This window comes from Mustela putorius, unplaced genomic scaffold (genome assembly GCF_011764305.1).
Source record: "Mustela putorius furo isolate JIRA1106 unplaced genomic scaffold, ASM1176430v1.1 tig00003875_pilon_pilon_pilon, whole genome shotgun sequence".
Classification (NCBI taxonomy): domain Eukaryota; kingdom Metazoa; phylum Chordata; class Mammalia; order Carnivora; family Mustelidae; genus Mustela; species Mustela putorius.
This window is the reverse complement of record NW_025422026.1, coordinates 5,003,949-5,023,513: the sequence shown is the minus strand read 5'-3', so window position 1 is coordinate 5,023,513 and position 19,565 is coordinate 5,003,949. Positions and strand designations below refer to the sequence as shown.

At 44.3% G+C, this 19,565-nt stretch overlaps 1 protein-coding gene across 2 annotated transcripts in view; it reads right to left on the bottom strand.

Annotated features, from left to right (window-relative positions):
• The window catches only part of IQGAP1 (IQ motif containing GTPase activating protein 1), a 100,580-nt gene that overhangs the window by 23,181 nt on the left and 57,834 nt on the right, over positions 1-19,565 (bottom strand). For both annotated transcript variants that reach the window (XM_045067235.1, XM_045067237.1), the window contains 10 exons: positions 18,071-18,234; positions 9,154-9,244; positions 8,795-8,962; positions 7,678-7,820; positions 2,853-3,023; positions 2,079-2,162; positions 1,911-1,982; positions 1,749-1,818; positions 1,162-1,370; positions 168-323 (listed from right to left, as the gene is read on the bottom strand). In XM_045067235.1, coding sequence (XP_044923170.1) covers positions 168-323; positions 1,162-1,370; positions 1,749-1,818; positions 1,911-1,982; positions 2,079-2,162; positions 2,853-3,023; positions 7,678-7,820; positions 8,795-8,962; positions 9,154-9,244; positions 18,071-18,234 — 1,328 coding nt within the window. The remainder of the gene's footprint in view (positions 1-167; positions 324-1,161; positions 1,371-1,748; positions 1,819-1,910; positions 1,983-2,078; positions 2,163-2,852; positions 3,024-7,677; positions 7,821-8,794; positions 8,963-9,153; positions 9,245-18,070; positions 18,235-19,565) is intronic.

Genomic DNA, 19,565 nt, shown 5'->3' with positions numbered 1-19,565 from the left:
AACTTGAAGCCTTAGGATGTGTGGAAGTAATCAAGAAAAGTAGACATTCCTTTGCACCCCTCAGTGGAAGCCAGAAATGCTCTCACAGAGATGCATGTTAGCTAAGGTCTTCTTGTGGGAAAAGAAGCAGGTTAAGCCTTATAAGAGCAGCTCCAGGAACCACTCACCTGCAATAAATAAAAGAGGTGTTGGTAGGCCTCCAGCTTCTCTCTCTTCTCCTTGCTCAAAGCCTTGAGCCCTCCCTTCTGCTTATTTAGCATCATCATATCAGACAACTGCTCCTTATTCTTCTTGGTGAGTTTTTTACTGTGGGAAACCACATCCTGGAAATGAAAACATACACATAAATCAAAAAGCTTTGAAAGATGAAACTGGGCACTGCGGGAAAGGCCTTGGAACACCAAAAAAAATTGTAGATCCCATTAACTATTTTAGAATTTCTACACTGTAGCCTATTTTCAGCACACCCATCAAATCTCCTACTTCCAGCTCCCTCTTAAGAACTTGCAGCAGGGGCTCCTGGGTGGCTCAGATGGTTAAGCATTTGCCTTCGGCTCAGGTCACGATCCCAAAGTCCTGGGATCGAGTTCCGCATCAGGCCCCCAGCTCAGTCGGAAGCCTGCTTCTCCCTCTGTCTCTCCCCCTGCTTGTGCCTTCTGTCTCTGTCTCTCTCTCAACTGAATAAATATCATCTTTAAAAAAAAAGAACCTGCACCACAAAAATGTCCATAGACTCAGAAAACCAACTTCTGGGAATCTATATTAAAAACAAAGTCTTAAATACCACAAGACATTAACTACAATGTTATTTGTAATAAAAACTTGAAAACAATGAAATGTCAGGTAGGTGCTGCCATTAAAAACAGTATTTAGAACTAGTGATCACATGTGAAGCATCTTATCCTCTAACAGTAAGCGAAAATGGAAGATACAAAATGACCGCGGCGGGGGGGAGGGTGGAATTCTGGGATGATTTTTGTATCTTTTCCTCTATTTAAAATTTTGCTACTGAATTATTTTGTTTTTTACATAATTTTTAAAGAAGGCATTAGCTGAGAAGAAAGCCAGCCTCCACCCTACCTGCAAGTCAGAACAGGTAAGACAGAGGGAACCAAAAGCAGGACAAAGGGCCCCAAGGCCTTTGCAGGTGCCAGATCATACCTGCAGTGTGATTTTATTTTTCACGAGCAGTCCAATTTTGATATCCATGAGATTGAGATCATTCTCCAGCTGTTGGTTAGAACGAATGAGGGTAATGACCTCCTCCCGCATCTTCATCAGATCAAGTTCCTCCTGAAAATCTTGGTCACTTTGGTCAAGAAGGTGGACAAATTTTCGGACCACGATCATCGGAGGATCCTCAGCATTGACTGACAGAAAGAAAGCGTGTGTCAGACACATAATGCAATTACCAGAAGAAGTTCTAAGTCTTGGGGAAACGTCAGCTTTGTCTTGAAAAAATAACTCGACACACACATAAGATACTTGTTTATTTTTGAGACATGCAAAGGCAACTGGCAAGTGTAGCCTTCTTGGTCATGCCATCGCTATGTTATTATAACAAAGGTTAAGACGGCAAGCATCAAGACATCTAGCCATGGGTTAGCAAAGCGACTTACATCACAAAGCAGCACCCCAGCTCCCAAGCCTTGCCTTCAGAACCCGAAAAGCGATCCGTGGAGAATACCCAGAACCTGGTAGCTCTCAACCACTGCCTCAACTCTTGTCTGTCGAGCACAGTTACTCACTGAGAGTCTTGTAGTCATCACGAGCTTTGTTTGCCCGAATAAAGGCCTGGATTTTGATAATGTCATTTATCTAAGGAACAAAGAAGAAATTCCTTTGTTCATCTGCTCACCAAAAATAGAGCAAAACTAATTCTACTGGTCCTTATCCTCAAGGGTACTTACATGGTCTCGGAAATACTGCAGGCGATCTCTATAGCGCTTTCTAGCCTGGTGCATCCTTGCCAGGGACTGAATCTGTGGAGAAGGGATCCTGGATATTAGAACAGTCCCCCTTCTCAACACAGAGCACATTCACGTCCCGCGCTGAGAAATGCTGCTGGACTACCGTACCTTTACAACTTCATCTTTGTGGGCACGCAGGTAAGCTAAGCGATCTTGATATGCCTTCTTCTGCTTGTATCCTCTCCACTGTGACTGAAACCATCAAATATGAGCAGACATATTATTGTCCAAGGATCAGAGGGAGTTAAAAAAAAGTCTCATCTTTGTCAATTACCCAAATGCAATTCACAATGAAGCTTTCCAAAGAACCATACCCAGTGACAGGGGAATGAGGGCGTGGGCTGTCCCTCCATCAGGGGAGCACAGGGTTACCTCCCCCTTCCCCTATGTTAGCACAGGACTTCAGGCCTTTCAAGGCCACCCACACAGGTTCTCTTATTGGCTCCTTACAACAAATCAGGTGAGGAAGGTAAGTATTAGTATCCCCACTTGCAAACGAGGAAGCAAACTGAGAGGGGCTCACCCCCATCTGGCAGGGGTGGGGACCTGATTGCTAACTTGGAATTCTTCCAGTGACACCACACTACCCTGTCACTGCTGTCAGACCAGATTCAGATCTGACACAAAGGAGCAGTGTTGGAAGACAACGAGGTACCTAGGAAGAACCCTGTCTGGGCCAGACTACTCACCCTGAAAACCCTCCAGCCCATGCCAATCATTCTGATCACAACAATAACAAAGAGGAAGTACTTATCAAAAAAGGGAGAGACCAAGAAGAAGTGGCAAAAACCACTCCCACTGGATCGTAAGAGCTAGTGCTTCTTACCCCTGCTCCTGAAGCCCCCTGCCCCCACGCGGTCTGCAGAATGGGCTCTGAGATACCTGAATGCAGGTGATGGCCGGGATTTGTTTCTTCAGGAAGTTCATCCTGGATCGGAACTCTTTTCGAACCAAGTATCCACGGCAGCGAGCCTGCAGCCTGGTGATCAAGCCTTCGTTGGCTAGCCAGAGTTGTTCTCGGTTGTACGCAGCCGTCACCCCCGAGATGGAGCTCTGGAGAAACAGCCGGTCACGTTAGAGGACACACACGGGGGGCACAGACACTTTAACCACTCTCCTCCCCTGCACACACACCAACCCTCACGCCCAAGTCTGTCCTACGTCTCTAATGAAGCAGTGGGAATGAAGACTTCAGGGCTATTTCCCAGGGCCAAGTTGTTCTCACATCCAAAAAAAAAAAAGTTACAAACACACATGTGACTTTTACACACTCACCAACCCAACCCTGCCTGCCAGAAGCATGCTTGCTGACAAGAGAACGGGATGGCAGGTATAACCCAGGAGCCCCTAGAATGCCACAGTCGAGGAAGGACACCACAGGGAAATGGCAGGACTGCAAATGGCCTTCAAAGTAGCCCGGAGTGTGTGGATTGGGACCACAGGCACCGGAGAACCAGCACGCCTTCCAAGAGAGGAACGGAGCCAGGAGACTGATTTTTAGAGAAGCAGCACTGTTATCAGAGCAGCCGGCAGTGGTGAATCAGAACGCTGTTACTGTAATCCAAGTGAGGGGTGACCCAGAGCTGAGCAGGGGCGGCAGCCGCGAGGACAGTAGGAACATCTGGTTACCCCCCTCATATCCATGTTCCCCTTTTCCTTGGTATCAGAGTCCTGGTATCGTTTTCTGGCCACCAACATGTGCAAGTAAAAGACTCCATGAGCTGGGGGTGGAAGCAGCCCATGCAGTGTACGCAGTTGTCTGGGGAGACCTCAGGGAAGGCTCCCAAAGAGAGACAGATAGGGGACATCCTGCCTTCTCTGCTCTCCTTCCCTTCCTCCAATTTCCTGCCTGAACTGGTAACTGGATGGCTGATACTCCAAGAGGTCATTCTGAATGACAAGGTGACCTTGAGAGTAGAAACACGTGCTAAGAATGGCAGAGCAGACAGACAGATGGATCCTGGGAACAGACGGCTATGGAGCCACGACACCTTCGCTGGACTGCCAGACTCCAGAATTACTTAATGGGAGAAAAAAATACACCTTTATATACTATTGGGGCCTGTTTTTCTGAGACTGTGTTTGAGATGCCTGCTGGATGTCTAGACTGCAAATGGAAAGGCAGACCTGGCAGTTAGGAGAACTGAAGTCCAGAGGTACAAGATTTGGGGGTTCATAAGCTCCAAAGAGAGAGCTAGAGCCACGGACCTGAATGAGGCCCCAGAGATGATCAAGCAGAAGGGAAGGAGGCCGGGGGCATCCTGTCGTGATTCAGTGGGGGGAGAGAAGGCGGATTAAGAAGGAGCCCTGGAAAGTGGGAAAACCAGAAGAGAAGTGCACTAAAGAGGCCAAAAGAGCCACAAGTTTAAGGAAGAAAACACAGTGAGAGGTCAAATAGGAGATCTCCTAAGTGAACCAGGCAGTTAAAAGGCTATCCGTAAGTTCTAAAGCAAGAGTTCTACCAAAGTAAAAGCAGGACGGGAAACCACACTGCTGTGAGCTAAGAAGTGAATGGTAATGGGGGATGAATTAGTGAGGGGCCAGACTAACTTTCAAGGCATTCAGCATGAAGAAACACATGACAAATCTGTAGGCAAGGCCACATGAGGAAAATTCCACAGGACTTTAAAAATATTTGTCCTTTTTTTTTCCTACAATGATGGCAGCATGCCTACATATGTAGGCTACTATCAGAAATGTACCCTGGGGCCAACGGCATCAGAGTCGGGAAGGGGGAGAACGGCATCAGCGTCGGGAAGGGGGAGCCGGTCAGAAATGCAGATTCTTAGGCCTCATCTCATACCCACAGACAATTCAGAAAAGCACAGATCCAGGTTCCCTATGAGAATAACTGGAACTATGAGAAGACAAGGAGCACAAGGTGGTTGAAGAACTGGGAGAATAAAATCAGAGACAATATGAACGATAAGGTTTGGAGAAGAAAATGACTAAGGATTCCATGAAGATCCAAACTGACTCAAAGGGCAGAAGTGGAAAGTGGGAGAATTCAATTTGAGGGCCACTATTTTTTTTTAAGGAGGTTAGTGCCTGCACCAAAGTGAAGGAACATCCCTCCCCTGTTAAAAATTCTATTAGGTCTATATGCAAAACATTAAGTAGGAGCATCTCTGTGGAAGTTAATGAGATAATTGAAGTGGTGTGCGACACAAAGTTAAAAATCACTGTTAGAAGAGGTGGCCTGGTTCCTTACTGGGGTATGTCAGGCCCTGGAAACTCACCAAGGCCTTTCCTCACATGCCAGTAAACAGGCCCAGGACTGCTCGTCTCCCCATAAATGGCCCATGCTCCCCCAGTCTCTTTCCCCACAAAGTCCCTTCCCCTTCTCCACGCCTGCTAAAATATGATCTGTGCCATCTTTCTCCAGAACAAAATTAATTGCTTCCTCTACATTCCCTCTACATCACTATTTTCGAGCATCTGTTTTTGTCTGCCTCTTACTGCAGGACCTCAGTCCCGTGCTATCTTCACCATCACTCTGGGAAGAACAGGAACCCAGAGACTGACACATCTTTACATCCCATCACAGAGTTTGAGCGCTTTCCTTAAATTTCCTCATGGTGAAATCATCAGCAAAGAAGGTGCAACACTGACCAAGAAGGTGAGAAGAGAACTTCAAGCCCGAAGCAGAAACGCATCCCTCTGCTAGGTGTTCTGAATAAGGGGACTATCTCACTTTCTGCACATGTGGGCACCGCAGTTTTTCTTCCCAGGATTTGGGAAGTGCTGCCCAACAGAAGCAGATGGCCTGTACTGTCCTCTCCTTCTAGGAATCTCAGTCCGCAGGGCACCTGACAATATCTCAAGGTCATAAATTGAGCCCCCCCACGGTATGCATAGAGATTACTTAAAAAAATGAACTAAAATAAAATTAACATTTCTAACTATGACCTAGGGGAGCTCCCTGAACATCTCCCCTCCATACCTTTTCCTCTCTTTTAATGTTATAAGACAACTCTGGTTTAATGCACATGAACCCAGGACCAAGTAATGTTAAAAGTGCACAACAGCCCATCAAGGACACAAACCCTGCAAACTTAGAGGCTCACTTTAAAAACCAGAAGTGGGCATGAGACAAGTACAGACATGACTAAAATTCAAATCCAAGTTGGTTCAATTCTGAATTACTATTAAGTTCTTGGGCGGGAGGCTTCAAATGAAGTTGGAGGGGGAAAGGAAGGGAATTTTTAAAAGATTCATCGAGGAGGGAAGCCTGACTGGCTCAGTGGGAAGAGTGTGCACCTCCTGATCTCGGGATCATGAGTTCGAACCCCACATGGGGTATAGAGATTATTTAATAAACTTAAAAAAAAAATCATTGAGGAGGTGAAACTTGAGATAGGTAGAAGTTTGACAGATATACATGGCAGGGAAGGGACACCTCATGACAGTGGGGATTAGTGTTGTCCACGACTGCAGCCCTACTGCTTAGACAAGAGCCTGCTACACTCATGGAGGTGGGAGTAACCACTGAATCCATGAGCAACCAGTAAGAATGACCAGCATAAGAAAACACACAGAGGATGGGGGAAAAGCACTTTAAAAGCGGCTATACAGCAATGTCCACAATAGCCAAACTATGGAAAGAACCTAGATGTCCATCAACAGATGAATGGATAAAGAAGATGTGGTATATATACACAATGGAATACTATGCAGCCATCAAAAGAAATGAAAATCTTGCCATTTGTGACAACATGCATGGAACTAAAGGGTACTATGCTTAGCAAAATAAGCCAATCAGAGAAAGACAACTATCATATGATCTCCCTGATATGAGGACGTGGAGATGCAATGTGGGGGCGGTGGGGGGTTGGAAAAGAAAAAATGAAAGAAGATGGGATTGGGAGGGAGACAAACCATAAAAGACTCAATCTCAAAAAACAGACTGAGGGTTGCTGGGGGGAGGAGGGACAGGAGAGGGTGGTGGGGATATGGACATTGGGGAAGGTATGTGCTATGATGAGTGCTACGAAATGTGTAAACCTGGCGATTCACAGACCTGTACCCCTGGGGATAAAAAGACATTATACGTTTATTAAAAAAATTTTTTTTTAATTTTTTTAAAAAGCAGCTATAAAAACACTGAGCTTATCTGAAAGTGCAGATTACATTTTAAAACAGCACAGTCTGGGGGCACCTGGGTGGCTCAGTGGGTTAAAGGCTCTGCCTTCGGCTCAGGTCATGATCCCAGAGTCCTGGGATCGAGCCCCACATCGGGCTCTCTACTGAGCAGGGAGCCTCTTTCCTCCTCTTTGTCTGCCTACTTGTGATCTCTGTCTCTCAAATAAATAAATAAAATCTTAAAAAAAAAATAAATAAAAATAAAACAGCATAGCCTGGAGTTTGTGGGATAGTCAGAAAAGACTGGAAAGGTAAATCAGAGATTAATAGTCACTGCATTTAACAAGCAGTTCAAGCAACTTTTCATTTTTCTTTTTTCCTGATCATCCAACTTTACTTTAGTGAGCACATAATTTACCAAACTTCATTCTATAGCTCAGATGCCTTACTAATTTACGTACTTAGTCATCTCCTCAACCACTAGGAAAAAACGAGCTCACACAGTTCATTATATAGCCTTAATTTTAGTCCAGGGCTTCTAAGCACAGGCCCTGTCCTCCTCACTAGTATTGGCTCTAGAACACGTTCTCTCAGCTTTTTCTCTTTGTGAGGAAATGGGACCTACCTGGATCTCCTCCCGAGAAAGCTGCATTGAATTCTGCACGAAGTCTGGGGGCTCCTCCCATCCCCCTTCCTGGGTCTCCAGGTTGTGGTAGTAGTAGTATCCACCTTTCACCCAGTGCTTCACCCACTTGCTGTTATTATCTCCTGACAGAAAATAAAGGGTGGATAAAGAGACCCGGAGCCACATCCCACACTCATGCATCCAACACTGCAGGATTATTCTAGCCCGGGTAACAGTCCAAACAGAACCATTCCAAACCCTGTACCTCGCATCCATAAGAGTAAGGGGCATCCTAAGTCCCTCTAAATCACAGTTTTGTGGTGTCTCATTTAGCTCAGTCATTTTTATGTTATAAAAAGAGAATATGAAGTCCAATTGTGGATCTGACCTTGACTAACTTTGTTTCTTCCAAATCAGCATCTAAGACCTTCCATGTCAGAAAACCATTCCAATAAAAAGATCTGCAACCATTCGGCCTCTCCAGTTAATAAACAAGAAGGCCATGCAACAGGATGAAAAATCTTATCTTTATTCCCCTCTTTCTGCAGATAAACGACTTTTAACTCTTTGTAGACTTAGGTGATCAGAACTCTGATTGCCCTATGAAATGTTGCCCTATTAGGGACGCCTGGGTGGCTCAGTTGGTTAAGCAGCTGCCTTCAGCTCGGGTCATGATCCCAGCGTCCTGGGATCGAGTCCCACATCAGACTCCTTGCTCAGCAGGGAGCCTGCTTCTCCCTCTGCTTCTGCCTGCCATTCTATCTGCCTGTGCTCGCTCTCTCCCCCTCTCACTCTCTGATAAATAAATAAAATATTAAAAAAAAAAAAAAAAAGAAATGTTGCCCTATTAAAGATAAATTGTCAAATACTTGGATCCTTCTTGCTTTTTCAGAAAATTGACCTTTTTAACATAGCTGCTCTCAAAGGGGGTGGGGAGGTGGGAATATATATACATGTATTTTTAAAATAGGGATATTATCTCTTTAGGAGCTCTAAAATAAGCCTAAATACTGTGCCTCTATACTAAAGTATATTTCCCTACAGCTGCCTCTACCCCCCATGCCCCTAGAGTCAAGCTTTTCCTTTCAGGGCATATATTTATGTCCCCAAAACTCACCTGCTGCCAGTTTCTTCTTCTTGGCCTCAGCAAGGTCACTTTGGTAAGTCTCACCACATTCGGGGATGACTCCATACAAGCCGACATCAGGGGAACGAAGGGCACTCAGTGTCTTGCCAACATCACCACTGTCCACTGCCTCATTAATGGCATAGATTCCTAGGGCAACTATCCCGGAAAAGAATCGTCACCAGAACAGTTTAGGAAGTGTCTAAAGTCACACACTACTTCACCCATTGTCCGCCTCCTGGCAAACTGCCCCTGCCCACACCCCATCTCTCTGCCAAGCTGAACGCTGAAACAGGAGCACGGCGTCACCCCACTCGCCATGGGAACAGAAATAAACCAGGGATACGTACACCTCTGTGCTTCCTGGGTGTCTTTGTTGGACTGCCAGATCCCACCTTGAATTTCATCCAACCACAACACAGCTGACTCATCCCGGGTTTCCTACGCACCACGAGAAAGCAAAACAACATCAGAGGTAAGGAATTAGGGTACAAGACATCAATGGGGTTTTGGGGACTCGATCACATGAAGAAGGAGTTTCAAACACATCAGACACACCAAATAGTCAAATGAAAGAGGCTGGGCATCAACAACCTGGTAGAAGAGTACAAGAGACACGCCTCAGATGCAGCTGACGTGTGCGGGAAGATGAAGGTGAATGGTTTGGGAGGTCAAGAGGAGCTAGAAGTGGCAAAAGGACCAACTGGCAAGGGGCCCAGGGACTTCATTAGTGTGACAGGGGCCACCCTATGAATATGAACATGTGGTACTTTTTAAAAAGCCTCCTTGGGCAACAACACTGACATTCTTTATGACGACAGTTTTTAAGAGCATCAGACTTTATCACTGGTAAAGCCAGGAGCCATTACAGGTAATCTAACATACCCCACCCCTTTAGATTCTAAAACTTGAATGTTAAATCAGTTTTGGGAAACTTAAAAACACATTTTCACACAGAAACATAATAAATGGTGATTAGTTTCCTTGGTATGGCCAACAAAGGCCTCACAGGTCCATAGTGTGGTCTGAGTTGAATACTGGGGACACAAATGAAATAGCAGTGTTGGCTTACTTCCCTTTCTAAATATGTCTTGGGCTTTTTTTCTTTTTCCAAGAGAGAGACCACATGAGCTGGCAGGGGTGGGGGTGAAGGGGAGAAGGAGAGAGAGAATCTAAAGCAGGCTCCTCACCTAGCACAGAGCCTGACATGGGGCTCGATCTCACCACCCTGAAATCATGACCGGAGGCAAAATCAAGAGTCAATGCTTAACTGACCAAAGCACCCCCAATTTTTTTTTTTTTTTCAGAGCTTACTGGAAATCATTTGCTCTGAAAGGCTTTTTTTTCTTTTTAAAGATTTTGAGATCACAAGTAGGCAGAGGCAGGCAAAGAGAGAGGGAAGCAGGCTCCCCGCTGAGCAGACAACCTGTTGCAGGGCTCGATCCCAGGACCCTGAGATCATGACCTGAGCTGAAGGCAGAGGCTTAACCCACTGAGCCACCCACACGCCCTCTGAAAGGCATTTTAAGTAGAACTGGACTGCCAGAAATAGCCTTCCAGTGTCCACGAATCTGGCTACCACTCTCTGATTTGGGCAAGTGGCTTCGGGAGCAGCCCCGGGACTCCATGCTCTGGGGGCACGGGCAACACGGTCCATACCCTGCCGCTGCCTAGTCTCAGCCCAAGAGTCAGAGATGGAAACCTTTGACACTGACTTAGCTTTCAGGGGTCATACTGGGGTTACAGAGGTTTCAACTGTCTCCAACAGGGTCGTCTGTTCGCTCATGTTTCCAATTCGGTAGATGAAGATGGGAGTCTTCTCCACAGGAGGTGAGGAACCTCAGGTTTTCACACGGCCAGGCTGACAGCATCACATTTGAGACGATCCTGGCAGAGCCAACAAAATTAACTGCTTCTCGGGCTCGAGCTACTAGCCTTCGGGGTAAATGGCAGATCAAAACCCCACTCTGACTGTCTGGTGTAAATATGATCTGCCAGTGAGACAACGGGGTGGGCGTGGGGCAGGAACCAAAACGATGGTGCCAGATGAAGCAGGGTCTGGGCTCCGAGGCCAAGTGGAACTTTTCACCACTCGCAGGAGGCCCACCAGCCGAAGTCGCCAAAGCTCAGAGAAGGCCTCACCTCCCCCCCACATTACTGTGGAGGGAGACACAATGTTTCACTCAGCAAAGCCAAGCCGTCCCCAATTCCTGCCATTTATAAAACACACTGATGACAGAGAAGGCCCAAGGCAGGCCACTGACACTGAAAGCAATGATCTACTCCTTTGAAATGCAGTTTGCAAAGAAAGATCATTTAAGCAAACTATGGTAAGTGCTGGGCTTCGAATCCCAAGGGGGCACTGTCCCAATTTTAAGAAAATGATGGTGGGGAACAAATCACCACAGAGCTGCAGAAGCTCATGAGCTTCTACTGCCTGTCCCTGTCCATTACTGCAAACAGAAAATGGCCATACACGATCCCCCTAAAATCACACAAACAAATTCCGAACAAATTCCGGAAATGCCAAGCACGAGTTTTAGGGTGACACAGGAGGATGAGGGAGCCACAGCTCTGGGACGGTGTGAACAGAGAGATCCTCAGTGAGAGGGCTGGAGGCGCAGGCTCCAACAGAGGAAGCCTGAAAATCCTCTCATGTAAAAACAGAAGTATTTCCACAGAACCAGGCTCTTTGGGGTTCGCTTTTAAGTTAATTACCCATCAGACTGATACCTCTGAGCAGAATCTGCTACATGCAGAGCCAGGAGGTTTGGCACAGGAAGGTACAGCTTACTAAGAATTCTGCCTGTTCAGAGTCGTGCCTTCTCTCTGCCCCAGGCGGACTAGAGCAGAACCATGAATGCATATCCGAGTGTCCTCCCCTAAGAAGCAGGGAGCAGAGCTACAGTATGGAAGGCAAGAGAAGGAGAACAGATGGGTGTCGCAGGTGTGTCTGGGGGAAAATGATACAGAAATACTGGGAAAGAGAGGCGGCATACACCCCCTCATCCCAGGGCAAGGAAAGAACGGGTTCTCTCAGCTCCGATCTGATCCAGTAAGATGACAAAAGCCCCAGATTCCCCTGCACACTCTAAAGAGATCACCCAAGATTAACACAAATCACTGAGCAGAGAGTTACAATCTCTGGGCTAGGTGGTATGGAGATTACGGAGATAAAAAAGATTTAAAGTGAAAATGCTACATAAAATATGCTGAAATACTGCCACTAACAACGCTAATGCTGAGCCAACTGGCTCCATTTCAGGAAAGGTGAAGAGACAGAAACCAGAAATAAGAGCCAAAAAAGTGGGCAGCGACTGTAGGTAAAAGAGGTGGAGAAGCCACAAATTATGGGAAAAGGAAAGGGACAAGGAGCAAAAGAACAGCTATCATACACGTACACGCACATGTGTGTAAAGCACAGACTCGCACACCTTGAGAGGGCACTTCTTACCCCTTAATACGTCCTTAGAAGTCTCTCCTGTTATATGCAGCATGGTTTGCATGTGTGAGGATAAATAAAATCCAGGCTGCAGCGGATCATGTGTACATGTATGCAACATATGTAAGAGTTTATCTGTCATCACACATGCAAACCATGCTGCATATAAACTCTGCCACACATGCCATATACACATGTAGACACACACATACATGAACCTGAATCTCTACAACAGATGCATCAACTACGCACCACAAGCACTGAACATCCAGAATGCAGCAGAATCGTGTGGCCCGCTGGATTAGGTACAGTAATCCTTCAGTTACGGCACAGAAGCGGTGTGCCAAACAAAAGTATTTCAATATCCTAGCAACTGCGACAGTCACACAGGTGCATACCAGCTTATTTTTAGCTACATGCATGTCTGTCTGTGTACACACATACTATAGGGTGGGGGAACAGAACAGAGATTTACCAGTCATTCCTTCAGAATCCCTGATACCCATGGCTTGGCATTCAGATATTACTGACCAATACTGACTGAAAGCCACAGCAAGGCTGTCTTCCTTTGAACTTAGAGCTTGCCCAGTGCAAACAGCTTTTTTTTTTTTTTTTAAAGATTTTATTTATTTATTTATTTGACAGAGAGAGAGATCACAAGTAGGCGGAGAGTCAGGCAGAGAGAGAGAGAGAGAAGCAGGCTCCCGCTGAGCAAAGAGCCCGATGCGGGGCTCGATCCCAGGACCCTGAGATCATGACCTGAGCCGAAGGCAGCGGCTTAATCCACTGAGCCACCCAGGCGCCCCTAAACAGCTTTTTCTCCAGGGGCATTTACCAAAAAGAGAAAGAGGCACTTGTTTAATATCACAGATGTCTACAGCAGTGGATAAAAATGTAGGCAAACAATAAGCTAACCCAAAAGATTAAAAAAAAAAAGTTTGAGAATGAGACGTGCAGAGAGCTTTGAAAAGTCTCTGACATGCTCCTGAGATGGAAATCCAGAAGGCCAGATGCACGTGCAAGCTGTGCGCATGCTCAGAAGACATCTGGTAAGGCTGTAAGGGCTCATCTCTGGTTGACCTTGAGGTTCTGTGCAAGCATGAAGCGAGGGCTAAGGCAGAACCGTAAACTGTCTGGCTGAGTAGTGAAGGTGTGCCCCAACATGCACACTGGCCCTCTGCAAAGGCTGGGAGCTTTACTGATTCTAGGCATTTAAAAATCCTCTGCCTACGGGTGCCTGGGTGGCTCAGTCAGTTAAAGGTCCAACTCCTGGTTTCTGCTCAGGTCATGATCTTGGGGTTGTGGGACGGAGCCTCATGTTGGGCTCCACACTCAGCCAAGAGTCTACTTGTCCCCCTCCCTTTGTCCCTTTCCCTGACCCCACTCACTCTCAAATAAATAAATAAAATATTTTTTAAAAAATTAAAATATTCTGCATCATCATTAGCTGATCTGTAGCTAATCGAGCAATCGAGCAGACTTCAGTAGCCACACATGACTTAATAGAATTGAAAGTCACCAAACAAACAACAGTAACAAACACAACAATAAACCCTGAGGAAGGGATAGACTCTTATTTCTAGAGTTACCCAGTAATCCCACGGTTGGGTATTTACCCAAAGAATACAAAAACACTACGTGAAAAGCCTTATGTTTTCTGCAGCATTATTTACAATAGCCATATTACAGATGCAGCCCAAGTGCCCATCAACAGATGAATGGGTAAAGGAGATAGGGTAAACGGCATACTACGAAGCCATAAAAAAATAGACTCTTGCATTTGCAATAACATGGATGGGACTAGAGAGTATGATGCTAAGTAAGTTAAGCCAGTCAGAGACAAATATCATACGATTTCCCTCATATGTGGAATTTAAGAAACAAAGCAAATGAGCAGTTTTTTGACAAACCAAAAAACTGGACTCTCAATTATAGAGAACATGCTGATGGTTACCAGAATGGAGGGGAATAGGAGAATGGGCGAAACAGGAGATGTGGATTAAAGATCACCACCATGATGAGCACTGAGTAATGCACAGAATTGCTGAATCACTGTCTTGTATACCTGAAACTAATGTAACAGTGTATGTTAATTATACTGGAATTAAAATTTTTAAAGGAAGAAGAAAAGACAATTCTATGAAACTACCAAAGTGGGGGGTGGGGGGAAGAAAGAAAGAAACGGGAAAGCATGGTTCAAACAGGAAAAAAAGGAAACAAAGACTTAACTCAGCTATTTCGAATATGCTCAAAGAATTAAAGAAAACCATGTCTAAAGAACCAAAAAGATAAGAACAATATCTCACCAAAGAATAACAATAAAGAGACAGAAATTTATTTAAAAAGAACGAAATGAAATTCTGGAGTTGAAAAGTGCAGTAACTGCAATGAAAAATTCACTAGAGGGATTTCAGCATGCAAAAGAAATAATCGGTGAACTTGAAGACAGGTCGATTTAAATTAGTCTGAGGAGTAATCTCCAGACTGAGGAACAGTAAAAAAAATGAGGAAAAATGAACCAAGCCTCAAAAACCTGTGGACACCATTTATAATACCAATCTATGCATAATGGAATTCCCAGAAGGCAATGTGAAACAGTAGGAAGCATACAGAACACTTGAAGAAAATCTGAACTGACCTATAACAAATACAGACATGGAATTAGTAATCAAAACACATTCTACAAAAACAAAACAAAACAAAACAAAACCCAAAACACAAGACCACATGACTTCACTGGTGAATTCTACCAAATGTTTAAAGGCAGTCGACACCAACCCTTTAGAAACTCTTCTAAAACCTCCAAGAGGAAGTAAAGCTTCCCAGTTCAGTCTATGAGGCCAGTAATTACCCTGATACCAAAACCAGACACAAAGATATCACAAGAAAACTACAGACCAAATTTAAATTAAGATATTTTGCTTGCTAAATTTAGAACTCAGATGATTATTTTTAAAACCACTCCCAAAATGGCTAGAGGAACTAATAAGCTAAGGCCTAAAAAAAAGCCAATTTACCAAATATGCAGTCTACTAAAGCCAAGCCTGGCAGTGTGAAGCAACTGCCCCCCTAACCTGCCCCCCTCCCTTCTCCTCCTTTGATGAACTCTCAAAGTTATTTCCCAGCAAAAGGAAATGCTTCAAACTCTAGTCACATCCTCTAAAACTTTAACTGCCAGGACCCAAACAAAAAGAACAGTCAGGCTTACAGCATGAGTGAGAGCAGGTACAAGTTATACCCTCCAACGACTCTCTCCTTTTTCAGAGGTTGCCTTTTTTTTAGCGAACCAGATCTAGGTTATTCGCCCAAAGCCCACGCCTCTGTCCATCAGACACAAGATTCCTTCCAGACTTATATGGTAGCAAAAACAAACACCGCCACCATTGCCTTCCCAAAACTACTGCAGCCAGGCCCCAAGTTAGAGATTCTGAATCAGCAGGAACAGAGTTAAAGCTTAGAAATCTGTATTTTAAAAATGACTTTCCAAGTGTTTTAATAATCAGCCAAGTTTGAGGGGCTCTGATCCAAATGATCCCAAATTAATATCCAAGACAGAGAACTCCATTTACAACTTCCCTACAGCCAACTGCTTCTCACCCAAGTAAATGAAATCAGTTGATCCCTTTTTCTAAGTTTCCTGACTACACAACAGGAGCTGTGTTTCAACATTCAGCACAACCATGTGCCTCTTAAATGAAACCTCCTACTTGCCACATTTACATGATTAGGACATGGTAATGCCAACTACTCTCCTGACAATGGAATCAAAGGGGACCTGTCAACACTATAGTATTACCCACACTCTTCTATCCCAACCCAAACTTAACAGAGCCTGCATAGGTGTGAGTATACAAAAGCTCCAATAAACACAGAAGCCCTGGTCTGTTTTTCTACCTCTGATTTTCCAGAAAGAATCTGACCCCCTAAATTAAGAATTTCTTTTAGAGGGGCACTAGGCTGGCCCTGTTAGTAGAGCAACTCTTGATCTCAGGGTTGGAAGTTTAAGGACCACCCTGGGTATAGAGGTTACATACATTTTTTTAAAAATTAAAAAAAAAAAAAAAAGAATTTCAATTATTTCTTCTGCTTGTTACGAGAACCTCATTATAGGGAGCCTCTAAGTCAGAAAAGAAAAGTATTGTCCTTCCAACAATGAATTGTTATTAGTTAGGAAGAACCTAAAAGGAGATCAATCACAATTAGAAAACAGAACTATGCCTTAACCATGGAACTAATATCTGAGGGTCTACTACATACAAAGCAACTTCCTACTCAGCAACATGATAAGAGGAGGTATAAATCTTGTCCATATCCTCAACAAGCTGGCTGAGAGGTAAGACAAACTTTTAAATGATATGCTTGTGTTATAATCAGCTACAAAAGTCCTCCTATGCTCCTATGCTCCTATGTTCATAGGAGCATTGCTCCTAATAGCTATAAAACAGAAACAACCCATGTCCATCAACTGATGAATAGATAAAAGGAGCTAAAGCCACACAATGGAATATAATTTGACCGTAAAAAGAAATGATGTACTACCAGTACATGCTACAACTTGGATAAACCACGCTAAGTGAAAGAAGCCAGTCACAAAGGACCACATGTTAATGATTTCATGTCCGTGAAATGTCCAGAACAGGCAAATCCATAGACAGAAGTAGACTTCTGGTTGCCTTGAGCTGGAGAGATCGAGGGAAAATGAGAAGTGACTTATGAAAGCCAGGTTTCCTTTGGAGTGATAAAAGTATTCTAAAGTTGACTGCAGCGGTGGTCGCACAATTCTGTCATGACTGAACACCATGGAAATGTATACTCTGAAATGGTGAGATCTAGTTATATATCTCAATAAAGTTATCATAAAAACATGACATTATCTGCTAAAGCTTAACGCATGTACATTCCCTATGGTGCGTAAGTTCTACTCCTAAATGTACACCTAATAAAAATGATAATGTATTTACCAAGAGACATGTACTAAAATATTCAAAGAAGCATCAGTTGTAATAGCCAAAAAGTGGGAAGCAATTCAAAATTTCCAATAACAGAATCTAGAACCACAGAGGGGAATGGGACACAACAGTAAGAATGAACAAACTATTGCTTCTTGCAACCACACAGATGAATTTCACTAATACTATTTTGGGCAGAAGAAGCCGGAAGCAAAAGAGTATGTAATGTATGGACTCCTATACCGTTCTAATACCATTTTAAAACAGGCAAAAAATCAACTGTGGTGTTAAAAATCAGGATGGTGGTTCCCAGCAGGTAGGGAAGTAGGAGATGGACGAGGGCAGAATGGGATGCAGCACACTGTTCTGTTAAGTTTTTCCCAGGTATGCTCAACTTTTGAAAATTTATACAACTGCATACTTACATAACTTACACATTTTTTGGATCTTACACTTTGACACAGAATTTACTTAACGAGACACAAGAATGGGGGCACCTGGGTGTCTCAATTGGTTTAGCATCTGTCTGACTCTTTATTTCAGCTCTGGTCATGATCTCAGGGTCGTGAGGTCAAGACCCAAGTCAAGACCACACTGGGCATGAAGCCTGTTTAAGATTCTCTTTCTCCCTCTCCCTCTATCCCTCCCACCCCTTCCCTCTCTTAAAAAAAGAGAAAGAGATAGAAATAGGGATGTGTTTACAACAAGAACAACAGAGAACCACACACACACACAAAGTCGGAACCTGTACTGTCACATCTCATGTCCCTCCAGTGCTCTGAATCTAAAGGTGTCCAGGAAACAGCCCTACCTTTATCTTGGTTCCCGGAGGGAGGAAGTTCTCTGAACACAAAGGGACAAGTTCACTCCACTCACCTGGGCTTTCTCTCTCTTGGCTCTGATCAGTGTGTCTTGATAGTGCTGGGCCACCTCTGCAAGGACGCCCTCAAGTTTGGCCGCAGGAATCTGTAGGGCCTGCAGAGTCTTCTGGGCGTCACCTTCATCCAGGGCTTCATTAATTAAACCAATGGCTAAAATCCCTAAATATGAAGTGACAACGGTTATTTTTTAAATTAAGAAATGATATAAACACATCAATTTTTAAACATGCTAAGTAATCAGAAATCTACCCAAACACTATCATGACTCAAATTACAATTTGCCGCCTGTAATATTGAGTAGCATTTAAATTTTTAAAAATTTTTGGTTTGTTTCATTTAAAATAAACTCCCTGGTATCCATAGTCCCATTGAAACCTCAAGTCTCTGTTTTATTTGTAATTGCTCTAACATGAAAGAGAATTTTGATGAAACTGGCTTTAATAGTATAGCTTTCAAGTACATTCCAATGTGATTGAAACCATTTCTGATTCACAAAATGTTAGTGTTCAAGGGCTCGTAAAAAGTCCCCTGATTCAACATCTTTAAGAAAAGACTAGGCTCAGAGATTTCTTCCTCGAAATTCCACTATGAATAAGTGGACAGCGGATCCCACCCCAGGGCTCCCCAACCCTAAGGCAAGGCTCTTCTCAATCAATGCACTGTTTTTCACAGGAAAACAAATTAAAACTAGAAATGTTCACTCCTTAGGTATCTCGGGCAGCTGTGCTACTTCTGTAAAGATTCTGTGGTATAATAAAAACTCAGTTGACCTTTGACCTCAGTTCCTGGGAAGGCGCCACTAACCCCATTAGAATTTCCTAAATGAGGGTGCCTGGGTGGCTGTGTTGGTCATGTGACTGCCTTTGGCTCAGGTCATGCTCCTGTGGTTCTGGGATTGAGTCAGCATTGGACTCCCCGCTCAGCGAAGAGTCTGCTTCTCTCTCTGCCTATCTTTCCCCCATCTCATACTCTCTCGATCTCTCTCTCTCAAATAAATAAAATCTTAAAAAAAAAAAATTTTCCTAAATGACTGGATTATCTATAATTATCTGTTATTCCCACCCCAGCTTCTAGGACCACCCCAGAGTTTAGGCCTACGAGGTGGCCTCCCCTCCTCCCACTCATAGTCTCAGGTTTGGGGGGCTGGTCATGCTGGAAAGACCAAGCTTGCGAGCAGAATATGGGGGCTCTGAGCCCCTTGATATTGTGGTATCAGCCCAGCTTTCCTATCTCGAGAGAGGGGGTGGGGTGGACTGGAAATGGAGTATAATTACATGGCCACTGATCAATCCTTCACAATCATCCTTAAAAACCTCTGCCTGGCCAAAGTTCAGGAGAGCTTCCCTCATTGTGATTCACATCCCAAGGACACTGCCTGAGACACAGAAGCTTGGCATTTGGGTCCCCACTATATCTGGGATCACTGTTGGCCTCCTCTTTTGGCCAGTCCTGATTTGTATCCTTACTTTAAAAACGATAATCATAAATAC